This window comes from Oryzias latipes, chromosome 23 (assembly GCF_002234675.1).
Source record: "Oryzias latipes chromosome 23, ASM223467v1".
NCBI classification, from domain to species: domain Eukaryota; kingdom Metazoa; phylum Chordata; class Actinopteri; order Beloniformes; family Adrianichthyidae; genus Oryzias; species Oryzias latipes.
In genome coordinates this window covers 16,301,491-16,328,000 of record NC_019881.2, presented here as the reverse complement: position 1 = coordinate 16,328,000, position 26,510 = coordinate 16,301,491, and the positions used below count along the sequence as shown (strand labels likewise).

Genomic DNA, 26,510 nt, shown 5'->3' with positions numbered 1-26,510 from the left:
AAAAAAGGACCAGATTTCCACATGACGTTTAAAAGCTGCCTTTGCTTTACGGCACTGAAGTGACAAGTTTTAGTACATCATCTTATCTTGGCAGTGAGGGTAAGCTGCATTACCAAAATGCATCAAGCAGTCAATCTTGGTTGGAACGAATATGTGCTGACTTTAAGAGGGGCTACATCCTGCTGTATTCAATATCAAAGCTACTTCCTTTTCTCCCAAGGACCAGTCCAATAATCTCTAAAGCAAGTCTTATTCTTGTCTTTTGTTGGTGATTTTGTACAGACGGCCCAGGTTTGCCTGGAAACGATTCACACGTGTCATTAGGTATAAACTGTCCATTTGTTGGAGGAGGGGGTTATTTTGTTGGTTTTATTTCGGAAGAAATGCAAAAATATTGCACAAGAAAAAGGCAACCATTAGGAAACGTCGAGTTTGTTGTCGTGCTGAAAGGAATTGGAAATGTCATTGTGGAAGGCAGGTGGGAAAAACGTCTGTTTCACCTTTCACAGAGGTTTTTAAGTAGGAGTAAACAGCTTGTATCTAATTTTCTCAATCATTAGTTTAAAAAAAAGTAAACAAAGCAGGCAAAAACATTTACAACACAGGTTATGTAAACCAATTTGTCAGAGAAGTTTTCTTTTAAATAAATCTCACACCTTGGCAACAAACTGCCGGTCTTTCTGGTCCAAGTTGGCCGTGGGCGCCACATAGTCCTTCCAGATGCGAATCTTGCGCTCTTTAGCAGACCTGTCCAAAGAAAAAGATCAATTCCAGTGAGAACATGGAGAGCTTCATTTAAAACAATGTCAAGACAGCTGAAAAACTAATTACAGTCGCACACAAAAACCTAAAGCCTGAGTGACTATTACTTAAAAGTGCTGTCTCGCTTAACAGCACCCTAATTGTAAGCAAGTACAGATAATGTGCTGTTCTGAACATTCAGCAGCAGGTTGTTAGCAGCCCGACACATGCCACATTTACACCAAGTTAATTATCTTGTCGTCCAAAAGGTTAATGGAGCCATCATACATTTATCAGTTTCCTTGAGGTCACATCACACAGCTGTGAATTTTGCGCATTTCCACATATGAACCTTTCGTGATACATGAGTGCTTTACGTAATTCATAAGGGTTTCTTGCGTTCGTCATTCACCGATGTGCACAGATGTCTGTCGAGGGTTTCAGCTGACAGGTCTCAATGTGAATTCAGTTTGGAGCTGTTCAAAATTTTTGGCTGGTTGAGAATTACGCCGTTTATGCGTATTTTACATAGTTTATACGGAATTATTGCATAAATCGTATATGCAATTGTGCTCATTTTTGCTAGATGCATATGCAAATTTGTGGCTTTCCACGACCGTTTCACGTATGTCTAACAGACTTCTAGTGCATGTAGCACCAGTGTATAACTTTGATATTGCATATCACGTTCAAATTAGGCAACAGACTCACGATTTACTAATGAATAGCATATAAACAGGGCAATAATTACGTGCAGTTCATGTTCTATGTCGATTTACGTGTTCATTACGTGGTTTGTTTGTACTTCTCCGGTTTTAACGCATTTCATTTGCGATAAATCTGTGAAAATTTCACATAAAGACAACTTTTCTCACTTTTTCCCTGCATTTTCACTTATGACCAATTTTCATCTGCGGAAATAGTTCGTAGTGGCTGTGGGGCGTGGTATTAAAAGGACTACAATCAACAGGAAGAAAAAATGTGATGTTTTTTTTCCCTTGTGGAAAAGTTTCTCTGAATTCTGATAAAGCTCTTGATGTGCAAAGTGCATACCGCTCAGCTGCTCTGAGTTTCTCAGCACCCTGGGTGTAAACAGCCATGGACCAGTCCACACAGCGGGCAAAGCCTTCCTTCAACAGGAGCTCTGTAATGTTTCCATTCTAAGATGAAAGCAACAAAGGTGGAAGCAGACCAGTGAACAAACAAGACAGAGTTTTGTACATGGGGTAACCACATGGTCCTGATTCTGCGCATTACCGGGTGGAGGATGGTGCCCAGGATGATCTGGTTGGGGCAGCTCTCCAGAATGATCTGCACATCCCGCTGCAGGAGCCGCGATTCGGTGAAGAATTTGGCTTCTGCTGCAAACGGCTCTGGTGATTCCGTCCCATCTGCTTCCCTCTTGAACGTCGGACACTATGAGCAGAGACAGAAAAGGGAATCAGATTGTGTTTGAAGTCGCACCCCTCGAAGACGCCCTTCTGACCTATTGCACCTGCGCTAAATGATTTGTTTTAATTTATGCTCCTCACTCTGCAAAGGAGTTCCTTCTGTCAGATAATCACTTTAATATGGTATCCCTTTCCTGCACCTGTAATGTGTAATTTCTTTTTGAGTGCAGCAAAGCACCAGGCGGACGTGAGCACAGCAGTCCCAGCGAGCACAGACAGAGAACACCTTGAAATGGATGCAACATCTTCCGGTGGGAGACGAGCTGGATTAGTTATCTTGAGTGGCTCATTGGCAAAGCTGAGCTGGGTGAAAGCGATTGATGGGGAAATTTAGTAGCGCCGATATGACAATGCCAGAACAGCCAGCCTGAAGGAAGTGAATAAAAATAGCCGCTATCCTTTAAAAGTCTTAAGACAAAACTGGGATGCATTAAAATCCATTACTGCCAGAAAAACCATTAATAAATTAAAAAAAAGAACAGGGGTGTGGAGAGAGCCGACAGTGGCCAATGGATGTTCGCGTTTTCCTCCGTTTCTGTGGCCACAAACCAAATAATAGAGCTGCTTAACAAGTTCTTGAACATTAAAAGAAGACTGGTGGTTACCTTGATACCAGACAGCATGACAGTGACCAGATAGTAGTCAGGAAGCAGCAAGGCACGGACAACGCTGCCGTCACGAACGTGCTCTATGATGGCTGAGGGGAGGAAACACAAGCGTGTGAGGAAATGCATTTTGTGCAAAAACAGCAAACTATTTGGAGCCTAAATGTTTATACTCTCAAAAGAAACAGCTTTTTGGAAAGACGGCCTTTTCATTAGAAGGGCTATCATTCCAAAACAGGAATCTATGTTTAAAGGAATTGTGACAGGAAAGAATAACATCCTGAAAGCAAAAGGCTAGTAAGACGTAATCATTTTATGTAAGTAAAAGTAATAGGAGAAATTTAAAAGATTTTAAGCTTTCCAATGAATTTCTCCTGGTCTTTTGGAAGTAAAGTTTGTGTAAAAATCCCTGCAACTCCCTTAAAATCTAAACCAGCCATAAAGCCCCACTCAGATCATCTTTAGATTGATTTTACCAGTGATCTTGGAAATGGAGAATGGAGCGGAGCACAGAGCTTTTGGCCTGCCCAGCGTTTCTACGCCACAAATACATTTTCTTAATGAATGTCCTCAGAATAAAATGCCACAAGAACATAACACAATTTTAATTGGAGTTGGTCTTTAAAAATATTGGTTTTCCGTGCAGTCTAAAATCAAAAGGGGTGTACTATACAAAAATCCAAATATTTTAAGAAATGTATATTCAGAACTGCACATTACCTGTACTTGCTTACTATTGGGATGCTGTTAAGTGAGATGGCAAATGTGATCATAGAGCCACCATTCCTAATATCAAGTCAAAATACAGTTTTGATTTTTATAAAATAAATCAATAAACTAAAAGTGAAATATAGGGTTTGATATTGTCAATAAGAATAGCTAACTGTTTCTATAGCAAAGCCTGCATGAAGTAAATATGTAGACCTCAATACAACTGGCCTCATTTTGCCCATGTTGAGCTTTAGACATTTCTAGACTACCATAACACCTGCATTTTATTTTATCCATAAAAGATGGGAATGTACTCTTTTTTTTCCAGGTAAAGTCCTTTTTCTGTCCAATGTTCCCTTTTTGAGGCATTAGACTTATAATAAAAGCTCCTTAAATCCAGCGGCGAATCTGACCAATCCATTGTGGGCATTGAAATCTAATGTGACTCTTCTATTGTACACAACAACAAATGAATGCAATCAATTTTAATAAAGCCATGCGAATGAATGAATTAAAAAAAAGAACCCGTTATTATTCCTTATTGAATTAAAGGGTTGTGAAATGACTGAGTGACCTGCATATCAAATGAGAGGCACGTTGCAGCTAAAGCAGGTCAGGGAGGAGAGACTGAGGTGTGGAGGCGTTGGTGAAAAGTGACCAATCAAAATCCTCCGACACAAAGTAGGTCGGACTCAGCCTCCAAAACAAGGTTTTCAGAAAAAAAAAATTATGCAACAAGCGCCCCAGACACATTACCATTGATGGGCTTCTGATGCAAGGAGTCGACAAAATTGCGGGGATTCTCGATGGTGTACTTGAGGTCCCGGATGGTGTGCGTGCCTCCTCCCTCGCTCCACATGCCTTTCTTGGAAGCCTTCGCTTGGTCCTCCAGCTCACAGAGTCTGGCCTGCTCAGGGCTGGACACAGAACAGAAAACAAACAGATCCATTTTACTCGGGTAGTATACTCAACATAGTTTAAGACTCCAGAATTTGTTCATTTCAACGTCTCTGTGGATTTGGGATCTAGTCGAAAAATAAAAAGTACTTCTAATGAGTAAGGCCTAATGTTCTGTTCACTTTATCAAGCCATCTGTTCTGTAAAGGAAGTGTGAATAGTCACATCTTGAAACAGATACTCCAGAGGCAGTTTGGTTTATCCCATTTGATGCGATACAAACATAAAAAACAAACTTTCCGCTTTGAAAAGAACTAAATGTCGTCAGCAAATGCAGACAGAAAATGTTTGTTTAAACTAACCAAAGATGGAAAAATGTGCCAATGCTAAACAAGAAATCTAAAAATCCACACAATCATCACTCTGGAATAATAAATCCATAAAGAAAACTAGAGTGAAAAGATGACATTTTTTTTCCAGTAAATAAAGAACAAAAAGTGGGTAGAATTAAAAAAAAATAATAATAAAAACCCTAAAAATCAGCTGCTAACCAGAAGTGCTCAAAAGTGTACCGGAACATCAGATGTAAAAGTCCAACAGCATCTGACAGCTTCTTTCAAACTGAAACCCCACCAAACTGTGCAGTGCAATGCTTTCCCAGATCCTTTGTACAACATTAATTATTCAGAACTTTAAATAGACACAGGCCTCAGTTCTTCTGAGGCAGGATCAATGGCTATGGGAGTTTGAAGGAAGGGACTTCTAAAAAGAAAAGGGGGGGGTGAGAACAAAAAAGTATTTTCACTTTTCCAACATCACAAAGGAGGCTCCAGTTGAAAATGGCATCTACTGGCATTGCCTTTATTCCAGCTGGGTGCTCCTTATCGCACTCCTGGACAGATGCCTCCCCAGACTCTCTCTATAGTCTGTGAAAGTTTTTATGCTTACTTTGCACGACTCGCCAAACTTCCTATAAGACGACAATTGCTTTTAAGGTGCCCGAAATCTTCAAAGACGACCTGAGAATATAATCGCTGAACGGGAAAAAGTACAAATAGATTAATGATCTTATGTTGATACAGATAGTAGCAAACGGCCCTTTTATTTTTAAAAAGACTACTTAAATCTACAGATGTTGACAGATTACAATATTAAAAATGACCAAGGCACCAAAAAGCTGCCATCCCTCATATATACATAAAAGGGCCTATATCGTGCTTTTCTTAAGACTTTCAGAGTAATCTAGATCCATACATTTGATAATATATTACCTTTTGCACACTTAAGAACGATTTTATTATGACATCCAAGTTATTTTCACAGGTTATTTTCCTGTAATAAGACTCAATCTTGGCAGCGCGTCTGCGTTTCGTCCATGAAAACAAACTTTTGCAAAGTTGGCTGTGCATATTGTCCCTAGAAAATAAACGCGTTTTAGCCGCTAGCTCTGTGAAGAAAGTGAGTGTGTCTGTTAGCCTGGGGGCGGGGCTATTCCTCATGAATCTACATCACAATGTGAGAATCCGCTCCTTTTCATGCATTTGGAAGGGGCTGGTTTCTAAAGGAATACTCAAATGTGTAAATGGATCAAAATACCACTTTGGGGTCGTTTATAGTGAGGAATGAACATTACAATACACTTAAAAAAATTGATTTTTCATGATATAGCCCCTTTAAAGTCCCATTTGTCACACACCTGGGCAGGTGCGTGACATTTGCTCTGCATTTGGCCAATTCCCTGTGGGGGTGGTGAGCTGCAGACACTAGGGAACCATTTGGAGGTTTCACCTCTAAATCCATCCCCATTCATGCCAAGTGTCCCATTTTTAGAGTCTTTGGAATGACTCTGTCGTGGATTTGACCTCACGACAAGGCCTCTGAGCTGTTTTTTTTATTTTAAGGTGACTGTCGTCTGCATTTCCTTGCTGTTTTTTTAAAGCTCCAAAAGGCAGCGGGAGGCCACATATACCGGTGTGCTTGAATGGGTTCAACCACAAATGAACAACAAGAATAAACAAAATAAAAAAAAGTTATTTCCTTGAAGATCTGTAGCTAAAGTTAAAAAAAAGGGTGGAGCTGCTGTTGGGTTATTTCTGCACTACTGAGTGGAAGTTATAGACATATTCAGTAAAACCTCATATTAACAGGTTTATCTTAAAAAAACAAATTTCCACAATCCACAATATAAAGGGATTATAATTTGACAGCGCAAGAGTCATGTTAGTGATTAAAACAATAGGTGAGAAGCGAAAAAAAACAACTTAAAAAGTCTTCTTTTATTCTATCATATTTTGATCTGGTTAAAAATCAAAGCATTACAAAGAAAAAAATGTACGAAACATAAATATCCCAATGCTTTTGTGCTCTGCTGAACAAGCCCCAGGTCATCAGCTTTGCCCACGTTAGCAGGCAGCAGGCAACTTCTCAACACGGTTAACTGTGCTGTCCGCAGCGATCATCATTATCATCACCTCCATAATTATCATCACATCACAGTTAGTGTGGTCAACGTAGCAAGTCACGAGGAGTAATGATATTGGAGGCAAGTTCACAGAGGGAAAAACAAAGGCCTGGAGTCCTGGCTGAGTAATGGGCCTCCCCTTTGGCCAAACGATGCCAGCTTACACTTAAAGCACCGTTTACATTAGTGCTTGTTATGGGCCATTGCACAGAAGGCTTGAAATGGGTCATTAGAGGCAAAATGTTCACATCATCTCTGTTCATTTTGGAAGATACAAATGTAACAGCATGCGTCAAATTGCTGCTAATGTTTGTTATGTGCAAATGCAGCCACGGGGGGGGGGGGGGGGGGGGGGGGGGGGGGGGGGGGGGGGGGGGGCATGCAGAGCTTTGTCATATAGCATGGGGACTGGGGGGGAGTATTTAAGGGGGAGAGTGTTCCAATAGGGTTTGGATGGACGTGTGAGGCGCAGCAGGGCCATGCTGCCGCCAGCTGGGAAATTATTGCTCCATATCAATTCTCCACAGTCAGCCGTTTGAAGAATTGAGTACATCTCCCCGATCCTTTACTCCTGCTCCTTAAAAGCTCACAGGACAATAACTGTGCCCCCCACCCCACATTCCCAACATTAAACGTAACATGAGAATTAAGAATGGTAAATGGCGTATACTATACTTATATAGCGCTTTTCTACCTTCTTCAAAGGCCCAAAGCGCTTTACAGTCAAAGTCCCATTCACACACTAGTGGCGGCTCCGCTGGCAAACACTGGCGCCAACCTTCCAGAGGCAAGGTGGGGTTCAGTGTCTTGCCCAAGGACACTTCGACACATGGGCAGGCAAGGCGAGAATTGAACCCACTATATTCCAATCAGAGGTAGACCGCCCTACCACTGCACCACAGCCGCGCTTTGGGGATATCTGCAACCGCATAAACTCAATTTACAGAATCGGTGACGTCATCCTAGATATCGATTTGAATTGACTTTTTTATGCACGATGTTGCATTTAATCTTACGACTGCTGAATACTACAGTGATCCGTCATGTGGCTCCGACTGATTAAAACACAGGTAAACTAAAGACTTTTGGTTGCAAAAACAGAAGAGCAGCTGAACAAATCTAATGCTACGTATAAAGCATGCGATCCATGGTCAAGAATGCGCTGATTCTTCTTGTTCTTAAACGTGCAGAGAGTGTTCACACTGCAGTGTTGCTACCCGATATTACTGGATGTACTTTCAGTTGGAAGAGGCTTGGGACGAAATGCCAAATGTGTAAATTTTGCGAATGTTGCTCCAGGCTTTTTCTTCAACAGCTCTATTCTGATAAACTAAAGACACGATGTCATAATTCTTGCCGGACAAAAACCACAATCGTTGATTTCTCCTCTACGGTCATCTTGAAAATATTTAGCCCTTCCTTGAATTCAAAAGAGCGCAATCCATTTTTGACTCCCTGATTGGTTTAAGTTCAACTGGTTTGAATGGCCGCGCGTTTTGTACGTAGAGCCCAAAAACGGTCTTAAAAACACGGAAATCCAAAGCGTGCATTTATGTGCTTCTACATAGACTCGTCATTGGAAGGGGCCGCTAACACAGGCACAGGTGTGAGCGTAGCACCAACAATTCAAACTGAGCAATCAGAGTCTCAGTGGAAGGATTTCTTTACAGTTTTGGTTAAAAAAGTTTTTTGATAAGTGACACAGATATCTGAAATGTTCTTTTAGGCATCTTAGGTACAGTTGATGATAAACTCTTACTTGTTCCCTCTGATTCCTTCCCTTCGGACTGTTGCAAGACCTTCGTTCACCAAGGACTCTGCAATGTTCTCGCCTGTTGTGTCTACAGAGAGACAGGAAGACAGGAAAACATTGTTTAAACACACAACAGGAGCAATTTGGGGTGAAAAAATGAAGTCTGCACGAATGAAATTCAGATGTTTTATGCACTAAGAGTGAGATCTGGTTCAATGAAACAAATGCTAACAAATGTCTTTGTCAGCACCATATCAACACTTAAAAGGCATAAGTAATGCATTTATGAATGCTAATGAATGTCTGAAAAAGTTTGAAACACATACCAATGCTTTTTATTGTCTTATAACTAGATTATTAAGAAAGTGTTAAAAGTCAGATGTTTATGTGTTTTATAAAAAATTTTTTGACTCGTCAATGGAGAAGTTTATTTTAAAGCAAGTCAGCTCGACTTTGTATTAAACTTCTACTTGGTAAAAAGCAATTAAAACCAAACTAAATTGGTTTTGAATGAGAATTCCAAAATAAATCGGTATTTAATTGATTTTTGTAGAAAATCAAATGTAAATGCTTGTACAGCAAAGTCAAATCAATGCTGTGTTATGGCATGACACGTAAGCTTTGCTGTTATTAAGCTAAGTGTTGCTCAACAGTCTTATATCTTGAGTTTAGAGCACCTTTTCCCAGGTAAACCATGCCGTACTCGCGGCCTAAGGCGGTCTTGATTTCCACGTTGAAGCACACCTCTTTCCCGATTAGTTTTTTTCTCAGGAACTCTCTGGCTTGGAAGGCCCAAGGCTGCAAAACAGAAACAAATCACATTCACAGACTCAGAGAGAACCCAGATTCCCTTTTACACATATTTAAGAAAAAGTACTTCAGCAACACCAACAAAAAATATATATACATAAAAAACAAAGAAGATGCTTTTATTATTTATCACAGGCAAACATTTTTGTTTGGGTGGTTTTTAGAACAAACAGAAAATTAGAAAAACAACTTGTTCCCGTTTGAGCCCATCTGCTCTAAAGGTTTAACTTTTTCCTCCACAGCAACAGTGGAAGGTCAGTAAAGAACAGATATATATTTTTTTTAGAAACACCAAAGGAGAAATGCACCATGGGAAGAAAAAAAAAACAAGGCACAGATAACCAAACCAACTCAAAATCAATGACTTTGGCCTTCTTACATCATCAGGGGTGTCCTTGATGTCGGGTTGGCCCTGTGCTGCTCGGCGTGCTAGCACTCCGGCTCGAATGTTACTGAGGTTGATCTGGCGTTCTGGGGGCGGGCCACCTCGAGGCTGACCCCGAACGATGATGGCACAGCCTGACAAGACCTAGAGAGACGAAGAAGATGCAAAACTGAAACAACGAAAGCCAATGGCTGTTTTGTTTGTGTCATCAGAGTAACACGTTTAAACTGCTGACGCTGCAATAGGAAGACGACATGTGAGAAAACGTCACTTTCTGTTCATGCCAACACATGAAAGCCAGTTTCTATAACACGCTGCTGATGCATTCACTAAACTATTTCACACAATATGAAAAGCTACAAAATATAAAGCTTGGACAACGTTCAAAGACCTGAAAACATCTTCAAAATTCATGTTGTTATGGTAACAGGGTGCCATTCAATCTCAATGTGTCGTCAGGCTGTTTGATAAAGTAGACAAATGCTACTCAGAAAAAAAAAAAAAAAAAAGACAACCCCATCGTGGGTTTGACAACCACGGCATTTACACAAATCTGAGTAAACACTGTCTGCAGACTCTCCAGTGGATCTGCAGGGAGCATCCATGGCTGCTGTTGACCTAAGATGCAGGCCAGATAAAATCCCTAATCAAGTCACCAGTATTCACCGCTAAATACACGCAGACGTAAAGTATGGCACAAGTGATGTTATTTCAGAGACCCATTTATAAAAAGTATCTATTTTAAGTTAATAAAAAATGTAACACTGCATTTATCTTTTAAATAAAACTAATAACGGAAAGTCCATCTTAATCTTTAAAAGCAACACAATAAATGAATAAATAATACGACTGAACTAGTGAGAACTGGGTGATCCATGAAAATTTAGAAAAAAAATCAGAGGAATTCAAAAGCTGTTTTTCACTTTTCTAAATTAAGAAATTGAGGATAATCAAAAGTCAATCGGATCGGTTTTGATAGAGGAGGAAAAAATTCACTAAAAAAATAATCAGAGCTGGATTATAATAACTGTGCCAAACTATCAAGTGAAATAACTCAGTGGGGTGGAATTATACAAGATTGCTTCTTCCTACTCCTTTTCAAGCAATAAATCAAGCTTAGGGCTGCACGATATGAGGAAAACATGCGATATGCGATATTGGTGATCAATATTGCGATAACGATATAATTTGCGGTACATAAATAAAGAGCAAAACCAAAAGCATCTTTCCAATTTCATTGCAACAGTTTAAAAATTATACTCCAAATGACCCTCGTCAACACAGGAGGCAAACATCTAAAATAAAAGGGCTCCATCTGGTTGGTCAACATTGTGAAGGGGTCCATCCGACTGGTCAATTGCATAAAGGGATTTATTTGATTCGTTAAATGCTTCAAGCTGCCATAGGATTGTTTTAGCACATTTAAGGTAACCATTTATTGCAATTTTCGCTGTCTTTTGCGATACGCATATTGCACAGCTTGACACTGCGATAACGATAAATTTGCGGTTTATTGTGCAGGCCTAATCAAGCTCTACTTGATTTTAGATTATCACTATATTTCATGAATCGAATAAGAATCAAGTTTGCCCTAGTTTTTTTTTAATCAACACATTTCATTATTTCTGTAATGAGTTTGATCAATCTGTGTGATTTTTTTATCATCTATAAATAATTTGTAAAAAAACAAAACAAATAAATAAAATAAATGAAATCTAAATGAGTGTCCTTCAGAAACCACAAGACTGATGTTGATCTAAAATCTGCCTTTTTAAAATCAAAGGGAAGGATTATTGGACTGTAAAATTGCTAACAAATATCACATTCCTATATTTTTAACCTGTGAGAATTTTATTATTCAAAAGAAGTGGATTTCCTTATTTATGCAAAAACAGATAAGTTTACACAAAAAGCTAAAATATTTTCCATATTTATTTATGATTATTTAGACTTTTATAGGCACTCAATGTTGTTGGGTTGTTAAGATTCGAGTTAATGGAAACAATTCCAAAATCAAACTGTCTGGCAGAGCATAACCTGGAGAAAATTGTTCCGCATTCATTCATGACTTCCATAATCTCCCTAACTTTATTACTTGACTGTAAATACAAAAAAGAAAAAACTATGGTTTGAAAAGTTATCACAGTTACACTTAGAACAAATGATAGCACTGCTCTGCAAAGCATTCGAAGATGTCCATGCGTGCTATTGAGTAAAAACCCAAAAGTCAGACTTGTGCAAAGTTCAAAGTGATACTCATTTTGATTTACAGTGCAAAGTGTTGCTCAAATTTCTGCTAATAAACTTAAGTGTCTGTTGAGTATAAATAAACTTACCTAAAGACCAACTCAGATCATCTTTTGATCTATTTTTAAAAGCGTTTCCAGTGTTCTATTAATTATGAATATGCCGCTTTGAGCCAAAATCAAACAACCTGGGCCGTTTTCTAGGACAAAGTTTCTGCAGAGCATCAGCAGTTCATTAGACCAAGCTGTGGGCAGGGCAATTGTCGTGGAGCAACGCCACCCCCTTTTCCCCTCACCCATAACCGAAAGCTTATAGCCCCTTACAACCCCAACCTAACATTATGCCAAAAGAGCGTGTGAAAAAAAATAAAAACACCATTTTACTCAGATTGGGTCTTTAAGATATTTGACATTTATTGAATTCACACGGATCAACAAATGTGTTCAAAAATCTTTAAAGTTTTGTAAGAGAAGCCCCTCTACTTTCCAAATTACGTAATTGTAAAATGAACTAAAAAATATATTTCGTCACTGCATTTTTAGCTTTTTGTGAGCAAAACTAATTATTATGATTTCAATAAACTATGTGAAAAAATAAAAGTATTACATTACATAGAAAATAAAATAACTTTAGAGACTTATTTCAAAAAAGCTGAAAGCCAGAAAAATTCATGGAGAAAAAAAAAAAAAAAATCACTGAAAGATTGTAATTTTCTTTGTTTTTTTTGTAACTTTACTAGGATTTAAATACTTATTGGAAACGTACACCAAAGAAAGTCCACGAGGACATGAGTAGTACCAACACTACAGAACAGATTACAGGGGGCATGAGAGTTGTAGCTACGTGTCAGTTTCCAGTGTCTGGATCTGACCAGCTCCACATGAAAATCTTCAACGACTAAACAAATATCGGCATTTTCGGGTCAATTGTTGCTACTTTAGCAGTTCGCCCTGTGTTGGGGTAGTTAAAATGGAACACTTGGGAGACAAAAGCAGCCAATAAACCCCAGTGAGCTCAAACAAAACTGACTAAACTTACTACACGCTCGTCTTGTCGCTCACTGTTTCAATCAGTGTTTCGCCTAAATAACCTCCCGTCAGCCCCAAGAAAGTGATATAGTTTAACATTTTTGGAGCGACTCAGTTGCAAAGTAAGAGGCGTTTACATTAATAAATATTCATGAAGTTCTCATAGAATCAGTTGTGAATTTGAAGGTTAACAGATGTTCACGTTCTCAGCTAACGGGAGGCTAGCTGCTAGCTAAAAGTTCAGTTTTCAGCGACTTAGTTTGTCAAAACAATTTTTAAATAAAGTGTTTTTCTGTTTTTACACAGCCACTTCTAATCTGCACAATTTTGATGTAAACTAATATCAGTTATGTTTAAAGATGTTGTAGAAGTGACCCAGCGCAAAAGCGAATGCTCGAGTCGAGGCTGCTTACTCTGAATACTTAGCCGGCTAACGTTAGCCAGCATGCTCCCACAATCAAGTGAACCTAATTACGCTGACAGTTGTTATTTGTTTGGTGACAGTACTCCAACTTAGCTAAAAACTATTTTTGCAATGTCAGCTTAGCTTTCGTTCAAAGTTACGAAACAAAGTGTTGTTATTTGAACTATTAATTAGCCACCAGAGCTAACTAGCTGTCACAATTTTACATGCTGTAGTGTAAGTCCTACCATTTTCACAATTCCCCTTTGCAAATTAGCAGCCGAAGCAGGAGATGCTTGAGCTGGAGCCGAAACAGATGCCATGTCCGCTGGTTCAGATGTTACACCTTAGAAGGAAAATCAGGCAGGGGAACGGGGACTCTTAAGTGAGTGACTGTTCTACTGGAAGCCAAAAGAAAAAGGCTGAGTGCCGATCAACACACACGTTACACCGGAAATACACTTTGCCATTCATACACACTCTTCAAAGAGTATTTCCGGTTCACGGTATGAATCCAATGTAAAGCGTGGGCAAATTAAAACAAACGCTTCCGGGACGTATGGTGCGACACGTCAGCATACTGTTACCGTCGTCCAAGACGCATTTGTCGCGCATGGGAAATGCTAAACTTGGAAATTGTCTTGTCCAACTGGCTACATTTCCCCCCTAATTTTAAAAACAGTATATTAAAAAAAAAAAACATTGACTGTGGAAAGACAAATTACTGCGTGCATTGGCAAAGACTTCACAAAATGAGAAAGCACTGTACACCAAGCATTGCACTTATTGTAAAACTCATGTTTGTTCCATATCTAACATAATTTTTGGAAAGCACATGTAAAACATACCAGTTCAATTATTATTCTGCAAAAAAGGCAATCAGAAATAATTCTAGAAGTAATAACAGAGATCCATCTAGTCCATTATTCAGTCAATTACTGAAACTTAAATATTTAGTTGATTAAATAATTTTGAAAGTAATACCTAAAGCACATTAGAATTGTATGCTACACATTATACAAAGAAAATAAAAAATTAAATCTAAGTATTTATAGTTTAAACAGGTGAGAGATTTTTCTCTTTGCCAAAATCCAGAACATAAACAAAAGAAATGTGTTTCAATTCAAGGAGCTAAGAAAATAATCAATTGAATAAACCAAATAACTTGTTAAAAAGAACTGCTTCAAAAATACAATAAATGAACCATGCTGCTTAATTCCAGGTAAGACTTAGAAAATTAAAAATAAGACAAAAGTGCAAGTGACTGGGTTATTACAAACAGAATACTTTGATGTGACCCACAAAAGTACCTACATACCATATTCCACATTATATACATATATGAATATACTTAGATTCAGTAACTTTTATTTATTATTTTTATTTTATTTAATCTTTTTAAATCATTTAAATATACACGTAAATCCAAAAGAAGTAAAGGGGGCAGGAAAATGAGTCTTCTTCTTTCTATTGTCTTTTATTTCCCTTGTAACAGATATTAGGCAAGATATTTTATTTTTGTTGTTTTGTGAAAATAAAAATAAATAGATAAATTGAAAATTAATATAAAACAACACATCATAAAATGTAAAAATACATTTTTTCTGAGGTCGTAATTAATGCTAAGCCACATTTCTGTTGGGGTTATTAGATTCAACAAGCAAAACAAATATATAACCAAGCAGAAAAACAAAAAAGGTTAATGATAAATAATGCTTATGATTAAAAATCCAGAAGCATGTACTTTAAAAAATAAATGAGGTTAAAAAGACAACAAGATTTTTAAGTCCACAAGTTTTTCAGAATGTCACCTGCCTGACTCTTATTATTATTTTGTTCAAATGCATTTTACTCATGCATTCTATATATCCCTTTCTGCTATCCTATGGGTCAAGATGACCATTGATGTGTTCTCCATACCATGACAAAGGTGGATAAAGGTGGAAAGATTTCATGTAATCCATGGAAACCAGTCAAGATCACAAATCATTGAAGAAAAAAGGTTCAGGGCGCTGTCTAGTGGGTCTAGATGACCCAACACCCAATGTTAAAGTGCCTAGAATAGCACAAGGGTTAAATGAACAACAAATTCACTTAAACCACTTAAACTACTATTCACTTGAACTAAAGTAAACAGCAATCCAATAGAAAAAATGTTTTTTTTGTTTACATCTAATGACAGTGAAACAACATCCGCAACTTTTAATATATGTTTCCAAATTCATTCATTGCACTGCAACATTGCTTGATTTTTAAACTACCCCATAATTTAACATCATGAAGGGTGACACAAAACTCTTTAGTGTTGAATGCGCTCTTTGAGTTTTTACATTAAAAAATATTTTTTAATGTAATCTATACACCTTATAATGGGATGGAATGGTCACATTGCACTCATGTGCCAAGAGCAGTGCTCTTGTGTGCTAACAGTGTATTACTTTTAACCATTTTGTGCAGATTCATTTGAAGTTATACTATAAATTACTTTTTCACACATAAGAATGTGCAAATAAAAAAGGGCATACATTAGATCACAAAACCACTGAAAAAAGACAATCTTTTTAGTTGTTGCTTTTCAAAATGTCAAATTTCTTTCTATCATGTATTTTCTGATTTGTGATTTCAGTTTCTTTTTATATTCAAGGTTTATATATTTTTAGCTTTTTTTGTGAAAATGTTGCTCCACAGTAAAAATGGTGACAGAAAAGCATTGATTCTCTTCCATCTGCAATTTTAAAGGGATGGTTAATGTTAAAACAGAAATTGAAATTTGCGATTTTTGCAGTTCTGTTTGAGATCTTCAAGAACTATCCTTTGGTGCTCCTGCTGTTTTGTGATTAGACATCAATTGAACTAAATTCATACAGGTAAAGTTTTGTATTTAAATAAAGAACATTATCAACAATTGCTTATAACACAACTGCAGTTGGACAATGCTTTTCAAAAAAATAGATACATTAAAAAAAAGTATAATTAAAAAGTTACATTTTTGGTTTCTAGTATCTGTTTTGTGATTGCTTTAATCTTTGTTAGTGTTGTCAATCACTTGGACAACCGTTTAAAACACTTCTAAAAAAGTGATTCCAATACTTTTTGATACAAATTTACCTATTTTTTTTAAATTTCAGGCACTGATCTATAATGCTGCAGAATTACATAATTTCATCAATAAAGCTAAAGCTGAAATTGTGGACACACAAAATACAGCTAGTCAGTTTTATTTAGCATCTCCCAGATGTTTCAGAGGGAAAAAATGTTCCTTTAGTGATCTATTCTAAATATCTGCAGGCCAAACATAGTACCCTGTGACGTTTTTATGTCACCTTCGACGCCCTGATTAACTTTCACTGAAAACAAAAACAAACCCTAAAAAATGGATGGAAGAGAAAAAAACGATAAAGTAGGAGGTTCCATTGAAGTTGGTGGAGTGAAGGGGGTAGAAGTGAAAACATATAGTATTTCAGGATTTTATTTGGCTTTTTTGTGCGTCCCATGTGTACTATACATATTAACTTAGAGGAAAAATGCAGAAAATACACAGGACTTCTGTTTGAGCTAGCCGAATGATGTACAGACTTTTTTTTCTTTTTACATTTTTAAAAGCATTCTGGTTTGGTCATATCAAAGGAGCATGCAGTTAAATCAGGTTAAACACATATTGCAGAAAAGTTTGTGATTTAATTAAACTTAACTTCACTTTGTTTTTGTCTTCATCGCAGTTTATATATATATATATATCGTCGTTCGTCCATCATAATCGATGAGGACCATCTATCTGTATATATATATATATATATATATATATATATATATATATATATATATATATATATATATATATATATATATATATATATATATATATATATATATATGTGTGTATGTATATATGTTAATATGACCTTAAAATGATTTTGTTGAACATGTTTTTGAATACTTAGAAACTCCAAATAAAATCCAAGTCCTTTTAGTAGCTTGGGATTGAGCTTCTGCACCAGGTTATATCATTCTTTACTAAAGAATCAATTTGAGTGCAACAGACAAAGGAAGAATGTCAACATTTACATTTTTTCTTTTAAAAATAAATAATAAATAAATAACTAAATAATTTAATAAATGAATGAATGAATGAATGAATAAATAAATAAATAAATAAATAAATAAATAAATAAATAAATAAATAAATAAATAAATAAATAATATTACAAGGTTTAATGTGCTTACTTTTTAAAGATATTTTAAACAGAATTATTTGATGATTGCTTCATCCGAAATACATGAACATCAACATCCTTTATGTACGTTTTTAAGTGTGCTTCTTTATATGTGGCTTCACCCAATTTGCAGAGCTGGAAAAAGAGATGTTCAATAATATAATGAAATGATAATGAAACTTTTGCTTTATATGGATATGTACATTAACATTTTGTAATTAGTTATACCCTCAAACATATCAAATCAATATTTATTTTGCTTTGATTTTCTTGAATTATTCTTTGATTTAATTTTATTTTCCTTTTAGTTCTGAAACAGTTTGAAAAACCGTAAAAACAGATTTGCAAAACTAGATTTGTAAATATTTTGTTTTAATATTATCTGTTGTCCTGCATTTATTTTGCACTTCTGCACCTCCTGAGTATTATTTTTTTTTCTTATTTGATGAATTTGGTCTTTATTGTAGAGGGATATATGATACTTTCAGACCTTTTAGGAAATATTTTTTTAATTTAATGCAAAATAGTGCTTTAATACGTTCTAAGTAAAGTCATGCCTTATGGCACAGTTTCTGTTTGTTTTTAGAGCATGGATGGTATTGTATGCTGAGGAAAATTCTAGAATCCACTGTATGTTCTTTTTGTAAATGGCATAATTGTTTCTTTGAAAGTAATACTTTCTTATAACAAACAAACAAACAAACAAACAAAAATCTTTTGTCTACAGTTGTGTTAAAATAAAAAAGGAAACAATTGTTCATTCAATACTTTACAATTCCTTGCAAATCTATAGTTAACACTATGACTACAGAGGGCCATTGCAATTACTTAAAAAGCTCAAATCTGATGGATAAAAAAATGAAATTAGCGCAAAAGCTCATCATGCATGGCTGTAGTCCAGCAGCCTGGGCCATATGTTTCAGAAACACAAACATCTACAGTTTTAAAACTATTTCCTCCACTTAACATATTTTGTAGAGCAAACAGACTTGTACGTCTGAAAGGGGCTCAATTTAAATGGTAACAGGGAATGCAAACTGGGAATGATATAGGATGTAGCGTCTCTCAAACCGTGAGAATTAAATCCAGGAACAAACGATGAAAAATTCCATTCAAAAACATGTTCAAAACTCACATAAAACAACACAGACGGACTTTCTGCTCCTGCATTCACTACACTGACTTGCTTTCCAGAAACAGTTTGAAGAAAACACTCCACACACGCGAAGTCGTTGCGCACCCGACATCACCGTGCGCATTGGATAGGTTTTGCCAACCCTTTTACGCAGCTAATTTGTTCTATTTTCTTACCATTTAGGACACATTCAAACTCACCTGTAAGTCATTTGAACGCAAGACAATGTCATGGAACATTACTTTAACGCGTGCATTAGTTCTATGGAAGTACAGACTGTTAAACCAGCGTCGTTTACTCTGGTTAAAAAGTTAAAATTTACGCACAAAACACGCAACGCGTCGCTTCAAAAACAACACGAGGAACCTGCTTCAATCAGTGCGGTTTGGCACATACTGTGCGTGTAATAATAGTAGAAATCAATGAACATATGAGCTCCATGGTAATAAACAAAAAAGCTAAACCTTAATTGTCCTTTGTGTCGGTTGGCAAGGAGATGATGGTGTCCAAAAATGGCTGTACTCCATGCAATCTGGCTGACTGTACGCAGAGTATATCTGTCCTCTCGCAGATAGTTAATGTATAATGTAAGCCATATGGCATTTTAAAATCTGAGCCTTTATTTCGTTGGCACTTGTATGTGTGTGGACCTAACTAATGATATCCAATTAGTCATTAAACAGGCCAAAAGACGAGCGCCTCGCGTGGGTTTTACATAGGCTAATATTTGCTCGTCAAATATTTCCCTTTGTACGTTTACAGCGCATTTTTATCTACCAGGAGTCCAAGGAACATCTGTGAGGGTTGTTTTAGCCTCCCTCTTCTGGATAAACGAGGTCCTCCAATTGGCCCTCCTCTTGCGCCCAGGCACCAGTCTATTTGTTCACGTTTTGAAAGAAAACGTGATAAAGACAGACTGGGTGATGGATTTATGATTTATCAAAAGCACTTTACCATATGGTAGTCATCAGAGGAGCAGATTTCCAAATGTTTGCTTTATGAAAGGAGACAAGAGATGCGTTTTAATCTGAGACACTTCACCTGGGAAAGGATGCTCAAGTCACGTGACTCATCATCTCCCAGACCGAGACACACATTCAAATTCTCTTTGATTATATTCTATGCAATATTTTATGTGTTTGTTGTTGTTCTTTTTACATAAAAGGTTGGACAACGTTAATGTGGCACATTGAAGTTCTTTTTTTTTTATGAATAAGACGGGCAAGCGCTGCGCAAAAAGAATAGCCCACTCTTTACTCTCAAACTTGAGTCATGTGGTTTTGATTCGCTGCTGCACACGCGCAAAACTCAAATTCTAAATAAAAGCTGTTTTATTTAGGCTTGCAGCATACTTTGGGACACTTGTCTTTTTGCGAATGCTCTCTATATTCTGGTCGTGTAAAATCAGCCAAATGATTAACAGAAGTCATATAAACTGTTTAATTTAACAGATGATTAAACTGACATTTTACCAAACGTTGTTCAAATTGCACATCAGATTTGAAATTTGAAGAAAATACAAGTCCCCATGACTTTAAATTTCCAAGTAAAATGATAAATAAATAGAACCAAATTTTGAAAAATGATGGAAATTGTCTAAAATGCAACAATTACAAGTCAATGTATTAGTTTTCCTCTGCCACAGACGCATGGATGTCAAGTTCACATCCCCTCAGCCTTGTTGACATTAGAGGAAAGCGCGGGGCACGTCATTTTCAGCTCCCCAGACCTATAAATGTCTGCTAAAGCATTGAGTTCAGTTCATTGTTGGGCAGCAGAGGTGCGCATGGTTGATCCTCGTTTTTTTGTGTGTGCCAAAAAAGTTTAATATTATCTATTTTTGATGTTATCTGTGGAAATTGCTTGGATTTACTTCCTCTAAAGTGGAAGCAAGATGTGGGAAGAAGATGCTGATTTAAAGAATAAAGGTGAGCATGGATTTTTATTTTAGATTTCAATGTAGGAATGTAATACTGAATGTAAGACGATTCTTTTTGGAATTTAATGTAACTGTATTTTCGTATCCATCTAACTCTCTCTGGTTTATAATAATAAGGTGTTGAGAGTATGAACCAGCTTGGAGGGATGTTTCTCAACGGAAGACCTCTTCCAGAAACCAAGCGAAGGAAAATAATAGAGCTGGCCTCAGAAGGAGTGCGTCCCAGCCAGATCTCCAGGATCCTGCGGGTACGCGCAGAAAAGGACGCGCAATCATTTGGGTTCAAACTGAACTATTCACGCTAAAAGTCGCCTTAATGTATATTATTCAACTTGAATAAAATAATTAATACTTCTGCAAATGGATCAACTGTGAACCTACAGGTTTCCAGCGGGTGCGTCAGCAAGATTCTCACCCGCTTTTGGCGCACAGGACGGGTGGCGCCCAAGACCATCGGAGGAAGCCGCCCGAGGCTCCTCACGCCGGGCGTCATCTCCACAATCATGCGCTATAAGAATGAAAACCCGACCATCTTTGCCTGGGAGATCCGAAAGCGGCTTGCAGCGGCACGAATTTGCAAAGCTGCCAAAGTTCCAAGCGTGAGTTCTACCAAAATAAAAATATTCAGCAATGGCGCAAAACAGCAGCAGGTCACTAACGAGTTTGCACTGTTTTCTGCAAGGTGTCGTCTATAAACAGAGTTTTAAGAAAGATCCAAATGGGACATGGAGCGCTGATCATAGAGCTCAACAATGGTGAATTGAACACTGACTTTTGAAATTTCCAATTGACTTTCATTTTCTCCATCAGAACATTTCAAAATAAAGCTTGGCCTCATCAGCTTTTATGTCATGGTAGAAGCAGAGGTGAAAGAGCAGGACAGAAGCTGTTCTGAACAGAAATCTAAAGGAGGGCAGCACAGAAACCGCACCACCTTCACCCAAGAGCAGAGCAGAGCACTTGAGCAAGGTATGCACGGGTCATTCTGCCATAACTTATTCATTTTCAATTAAAAGATTTTCTGTTTCTGTGACAGAATTTGCACAAAGACACTACGTCGATCTGTACACCAGAGAGAAACTTTCCACTGAAATAAAACTTTCTGAGGAGACCATCAAGGCAGGAGGATTTTCTTTCCTGCTTTTGTGCACATCTATTTGTCCTGCACCTCCTACACTAGTTTTCTTTGTCTCTAACAGGTCTGGTTCTCAAACAGAAGAGCAAAATGGAGGCGGGAGGTCAAGCAAAGCACACCATGTAAGTATGAGCTACCTGTTGTTGAGATGAAATCCACAGATAGATTCTCAGCTGTCCTGCTATATTGTTGTTTCCTCTCCTAAATGGTATTTTTTGTACTTCTGCATTTTTATTTATGTATGAAATCATAGCCAAGCAATTACTAATAGACATAATAAAATATTATTCATACTCAGGTAATTCTCCTTATTGAGTTTTGCACAGAATGATCCTAAAAATCAAAGATCCAATTTTTCTATAATATATAGAAATTTGATGGTTTGGATACCTTTTTAATTCATTTTATAACTTTGAATATATTTATTTAAATTATATTTTCCATCTATTGGGGGTCAATATTGATAGTTTGGAGTCAAATGAATCTCCAAATCTTTGAAAATGTCTTCTTCTACAGCAAACATATTTTCATAGTGATACAATTATGCAGGAAAATAAAATCTGGCTTTGGGTTTAGGTTACATAAGTCGATTTGATATTTTCAAAAGCGATGGAAATGATTTTGGGTGCATCTGAAGGTTAAGAATAGAGGCTTTATGCAGACATATAATGCATGTGGCAAAGCCCTTCAGCAAACCATGATTCCATCTTTTTCAAATCTCTTATCTCTTTGGTACAGCTTCAGACTTTCCAGGCGAAAGAAACGCCTCGTCTCTGAATTCGACAGCGCCACACAGCTGCACGTCTCAGCAGGTACACTAAGATTATATTTAATGTTCATATTTATATCCTAATGTTGTTATCTTACACTAAAAAATCCCTTGCTGGTTCAACACGGTAAAATGAAAGACACCCAAATAAAATGTGTTAATATAACAATAAACTTTTTTGTTGGAAAATGTAAATATGTTGGTGTATAAAATATATGATTGTTTTTTGGCATTGCTGTAACATAATCACCAAGGAGTCCTAGATTTGTAAAAGTACATTTAACAAAATAAAATATGACCTATAGTGATCTGCTTGAGTCTCCTCGAATGGAATTTTAAAGTAAGAACGACTTCATTTAATAGGTGCTTTTTAAGTAATAAATTTAAAGACCCACTCCCATAAAAATAATATTTTTGGTGTTTTTATCATGTTCTTGTTGAATTTTTAACATTTAAAAATCAGAAAGGGGTTAGATTTAGGAAGTACTTGTGATGTCTGCCATGGCAGGACATACACTAATAGGATAGAGTAGAACTCCATTGAGTTAGTTAGCTAAGGTGCAAAGAACTGCTTTGAATCTCTCTACGAGGCAGACTTTAGTGCTGACCTCGTACACCATCCGGTCCCTAAACAGTCAGAAAAAAAGGAGGTACAAAATAGTAAAATCCAATGCTTTCAGTCCAAATTATGTATGGTCTATTTTAATAAACAAGCTCAAACAACAGAGTATTGGCAGTTCAATCACTGCCAATATTCTGTTGTGTTGGCACCCACGAATTTGTAGTGCAAAGTACAACCACACAACCAAACATCACAACCACACTGTAAACAGAGTAGCAGCCAAAAGCAACACAATCCTTACCAGCCAGAGCACTGAACACTTCATGTTCTTAACAGAACAAAACCACAAAATATTACCACTCACAATGCAAAGTGGCACGGCTTCACATTTCATGTTTGCAATCTAAACACATTACAGTTAACATGGCAATAGCTCTTTTTGAGTATGGGTATGATGGTAGATCAACATAATTTCTAAATGATAAACAACAAAACACAAATTAAAGTCCCACTCCGATCATCTTCTGATCTACTTAAAAAGCAATCCCAGGGGAACTTTAATTATGATTATAACGTTTTTGCATGGAGAAACCCCGCCCCCCTTCCCCTCCCTGTTGCTGAGAGCTTGGAGCAGGGAGCTTGTAGTCCACCCAGCGTATTTTCAGTGTCACAAAAAGGTCTTTCTCATATGACATTTTTTGTCTGGTCTTGATTCACATAGATTTGAATAAGAAAATGCTTAAATTTTATCTAAATTGTCTTAATATATATCCTCCATCATCAGAAAAAGGCCACAAGAACATTTTAAAAACTCCCCAAAACAATTTTTATTGCAGTGTCTTTAATAAGGTCATATTATGTTAGATTTAATGTAACAAACTCCAATTCTGCTTCTGTGAGTTTTTTTCCACAGTGCAGAAAAAGATTTAATTGCAATGACATGAAACACAAAAGTCTTAAAAGTTTATACAGGCCACGCAAAAAACTACAGTAAGTTCATTCTTTAACATATTTGGGTTGTTTTTTAGGCTACGGGGATGATAAAAATCAGCTGTGAAAACCAACATTTCCACAATACTGTTTGTAAGCCAAACAGTTCCTTCCTTCCAGCACAGACAGGTAAGATCCCGCATCAAATATACCTGAAATCAGATTTCATGTATTATTGTCAGAAGATTTGGAAAAAGTATGTAAAAACAAATTATAATCCAACAGATTTGTCATGAAATCACCTTTTAACTTGCATAAGTGCATAGTATTGAATGCAATGGAAAATTTTGTTTTTATATATTTGGTTCACAGGAATGCAGGATTCTGGAGCTCTGCTCTGTCCCTCAGTTCCTAATCATCTTAGTGAGATTGTATGTCAGAACCTGCACAAAGCTCAGCTGGACCTCCAAAGAGACGCCTCCACCTTTTTGCCGTCCTACCATCACACAGATACAAGGACGGTCCTTCCCTTGTTTACCCGGACAGCACCTCAGTATTGGAGCCAGCACGAAACATCTTTTTTCTGGAGTCCCTCTCAAACAAGTGAGAGGTTTAGGTTTACTCAGGACATGAACCAAAACTGCTTTATGGGCTAAAAGTTAGACTTTGGTTTAATTTTGCTGATAAACTGTGCAAGAGCTGCATGTTTTCTGAGAAAATCTCAATAAATGAAGCACAACCTCCAGACTGCAGGGACAAAAAGTGACCAGTAGAGGGAGACAAAGACTTTTTTGTGTCTCAGAAGAAAAGGACAGTTTTTATAAATCCTTTCATTACTTTGTTCAATTGAGCATTATTAGAAAGTAGTAACACAACCATTTCCATTTACTGGGTTTGATGAGTCAAAACAGATGATGAAATGAACTGAATAAAACCTTCAAACTTCAAAGCAGCAAATGAAGCTAAGAAGATAAGCCTCTTCTTTGCTGTGATGTTTTATTGATGTGACTCTGCAGTGATTAAACTCTCTCAGATCAGAGAGTGTTTAAAGCAATAAATGCCAGATTTGCTTGAAAGGTACATGATTTTAGAGGGTACAAGCTGTACTTGAGTGTTAATATGAAAAAAGATAAATCAGAGAATTCCATAGGATGACCACAGCCTGATGTGTCACCGTGTTTGTGGATAGAGACTTGATCACATTGATATGAGTGTATTTTTTAGCTCCATAGGTCGTTTGTGATTATCAGGAAATAAATTACGGATGCTATCGCCTTTATAGTCCAGAGCTCTGCTGTTAGTTGAGGTGCAGCGGGAGGATCAGGCATCCTTCCAAGACTTCTTTCCAGGAAAGCCAGTGGGGAGATTCAGCTTCAAAAGATCAGAACACGATCTGATATCTGCACTTCTATCACTTTTTATGACTGCAACAGGGCAGAGGCTTTAAGTTCCTTCATGTCCCTTTACTGTAGTGAAGAGGCAGTTAGACTCAAAGTTTCGCGATAATTGGCCACCGGAGCAAAGATTGGGATCAGAATGCAAGCAGCTCGGTCAGCATGGAGGAAACAGCCTACTGGCAAAATGATCCTCGTCGGAATAAAGCGCCATAAAGTCAGATAGGTAAACGACATCTCCATGTGAAGCATGCATGCTGTGGGCTCTGCTGAAAGAACTGGCTCGGCTTGTTTCGGTTGGTGTCGTGAGAGTTCACGGAGGTGAAAAAAGGTCGAAGGATCACCACCTCATCCACCAATAGTGGCCTGACGGTTAGTGATGGGAACATCTGCTTGTTCCAGTAGTGGAAGGATCAAATCTGGGTGGGACAGATCCCTAGCAGTGTTTGTTCCACCCTTGTTAACCCCGTAAGTGCAAAGCTTTTGACCCCAATTGCTTCAATGGGGCTGCTCAGTGGTCACAAGTGTTTGTTAGTATGTGTGTGGACCTGGGGTTGTGATACATGTGAAAAATAAGAGGTTCATTCAGAATTGAGTCACAAGTAAATAAATTAAAAGAAGTTAAAAACGTTTATTTGTGCATTTTTATTCTAAGTTGCACATTTGAATTGTGTTTTTGTTGTTGTTCCAGTCACAAAAATGATCAGGTGCAATAAAACAGGCAAAAGGAAAGCTCCAACAAGACAGGGACCTTAGGACAGGATTAGAAAAACAACAACTTCTGCATCTGGAAAACATGTTGCTGGTTAACCCTTGTGTTATCTTAGATGACTCCACCCTAACATTGACGTGTTCTTCCTACCATGACAAAGGTGGATAAAGGTGGAAAGATTTCATGTAATCCATGGACACCAGTGAAGATCACAAATCATTGAAGAAA

The 26,510-nt window shown here is 37.3% G+C and overlaps 2 protein-coding genes and 1 long non-coding RNA gene across 3 annotated transcripts in view; 2 read left to right on the top strand and 1 right to left on the bottom strand.

The window, feature by feature from the left end:
* The window catches only part of snd1 (staphylococcal nuclease and tudor domain containing 1), a 154,583-nt gene extending 140,586 nt beyond the window's left edge, over positions 1 to 13,997 (bottom strand). The window contains exons 1-9 of the mRNA XM_023952284.1: positions 13,741 to 13,997; positions 9,809 to 9,958; positions 9,297 to 9,417; positions 8,626 to 8,707; positions 4,265 to 4,425; positions 2,798 to 2,889; positions 1,999 to 2,157; positions 1,795 to 1,901; positions 657 to 747 (exon numbers count right to left, since the gene is read on the bottom strand). Of these exons, the coding sequence (XP_023808052.1) occupies positions 657 to 747; positions 1,795 to 1,901; positions 1,999 to 2,157; positions 2,798 to 2,889; positions 4,265 to 4,425; positions 8,626 to 8,707; positions 9,297 to 9,417; positions 9,809 to 9,958; positions 13,741 to 13,815 (1,038 nt within the window). The 5' untranslated portion in view covers positions 13,816 to 13,997. The remainder of the gene's footprint in view (positions 1 to 656; positions 748 to 1,794; positions 1,902 to 1,998; positions 2,158 to 2,797; positions 2,890 to 4,264; positions 4,426 to 8,625; positions 8,708 to 9,296; positions 9,418 to 9,808; positions 9,959 to 13,740) is intronic.
* Positions 13,998 to 20,908: 6,911 nt separating this feature from the next.
* On the top strand, positions 20,909 to 22,041 carry LOC111946904 (paired box protein Pax-4-like). Its single transcript, XM_023952100.1, has 5 exons — positions 20,909 to 21,028; positions 21,164 to 21,379; positions 21,463 to 21,535; positions 21,591 to 21,749; positions 21,980 to 22,041. Exons 1-5 carry the CDS (start codon positions 20,909 to 20,911, stop codon positions 22,039 to 22,041), a joined length of 630 nt encoding a protein of 209 aa, XP_023807868.1.
* A 609-nt stretch (positions 22,042 to 22,650) lies between these two features.
* LOC105357096 lies at positions 22,651 to 26,220 on the top strand. The gene is made up of 3 exons (XR_002872785.1): positions 22,651 to 22,727; positions 24,275 to 24,365; positions 24,549 to 26,220. It is a non-coding gene; the product is annotated as an uncharacterized LOC105357096 (long non-coding RNA).
* The last annotated feature ends 290 nt before the right edge of the window (positions 26,221 to 26,510 follow it).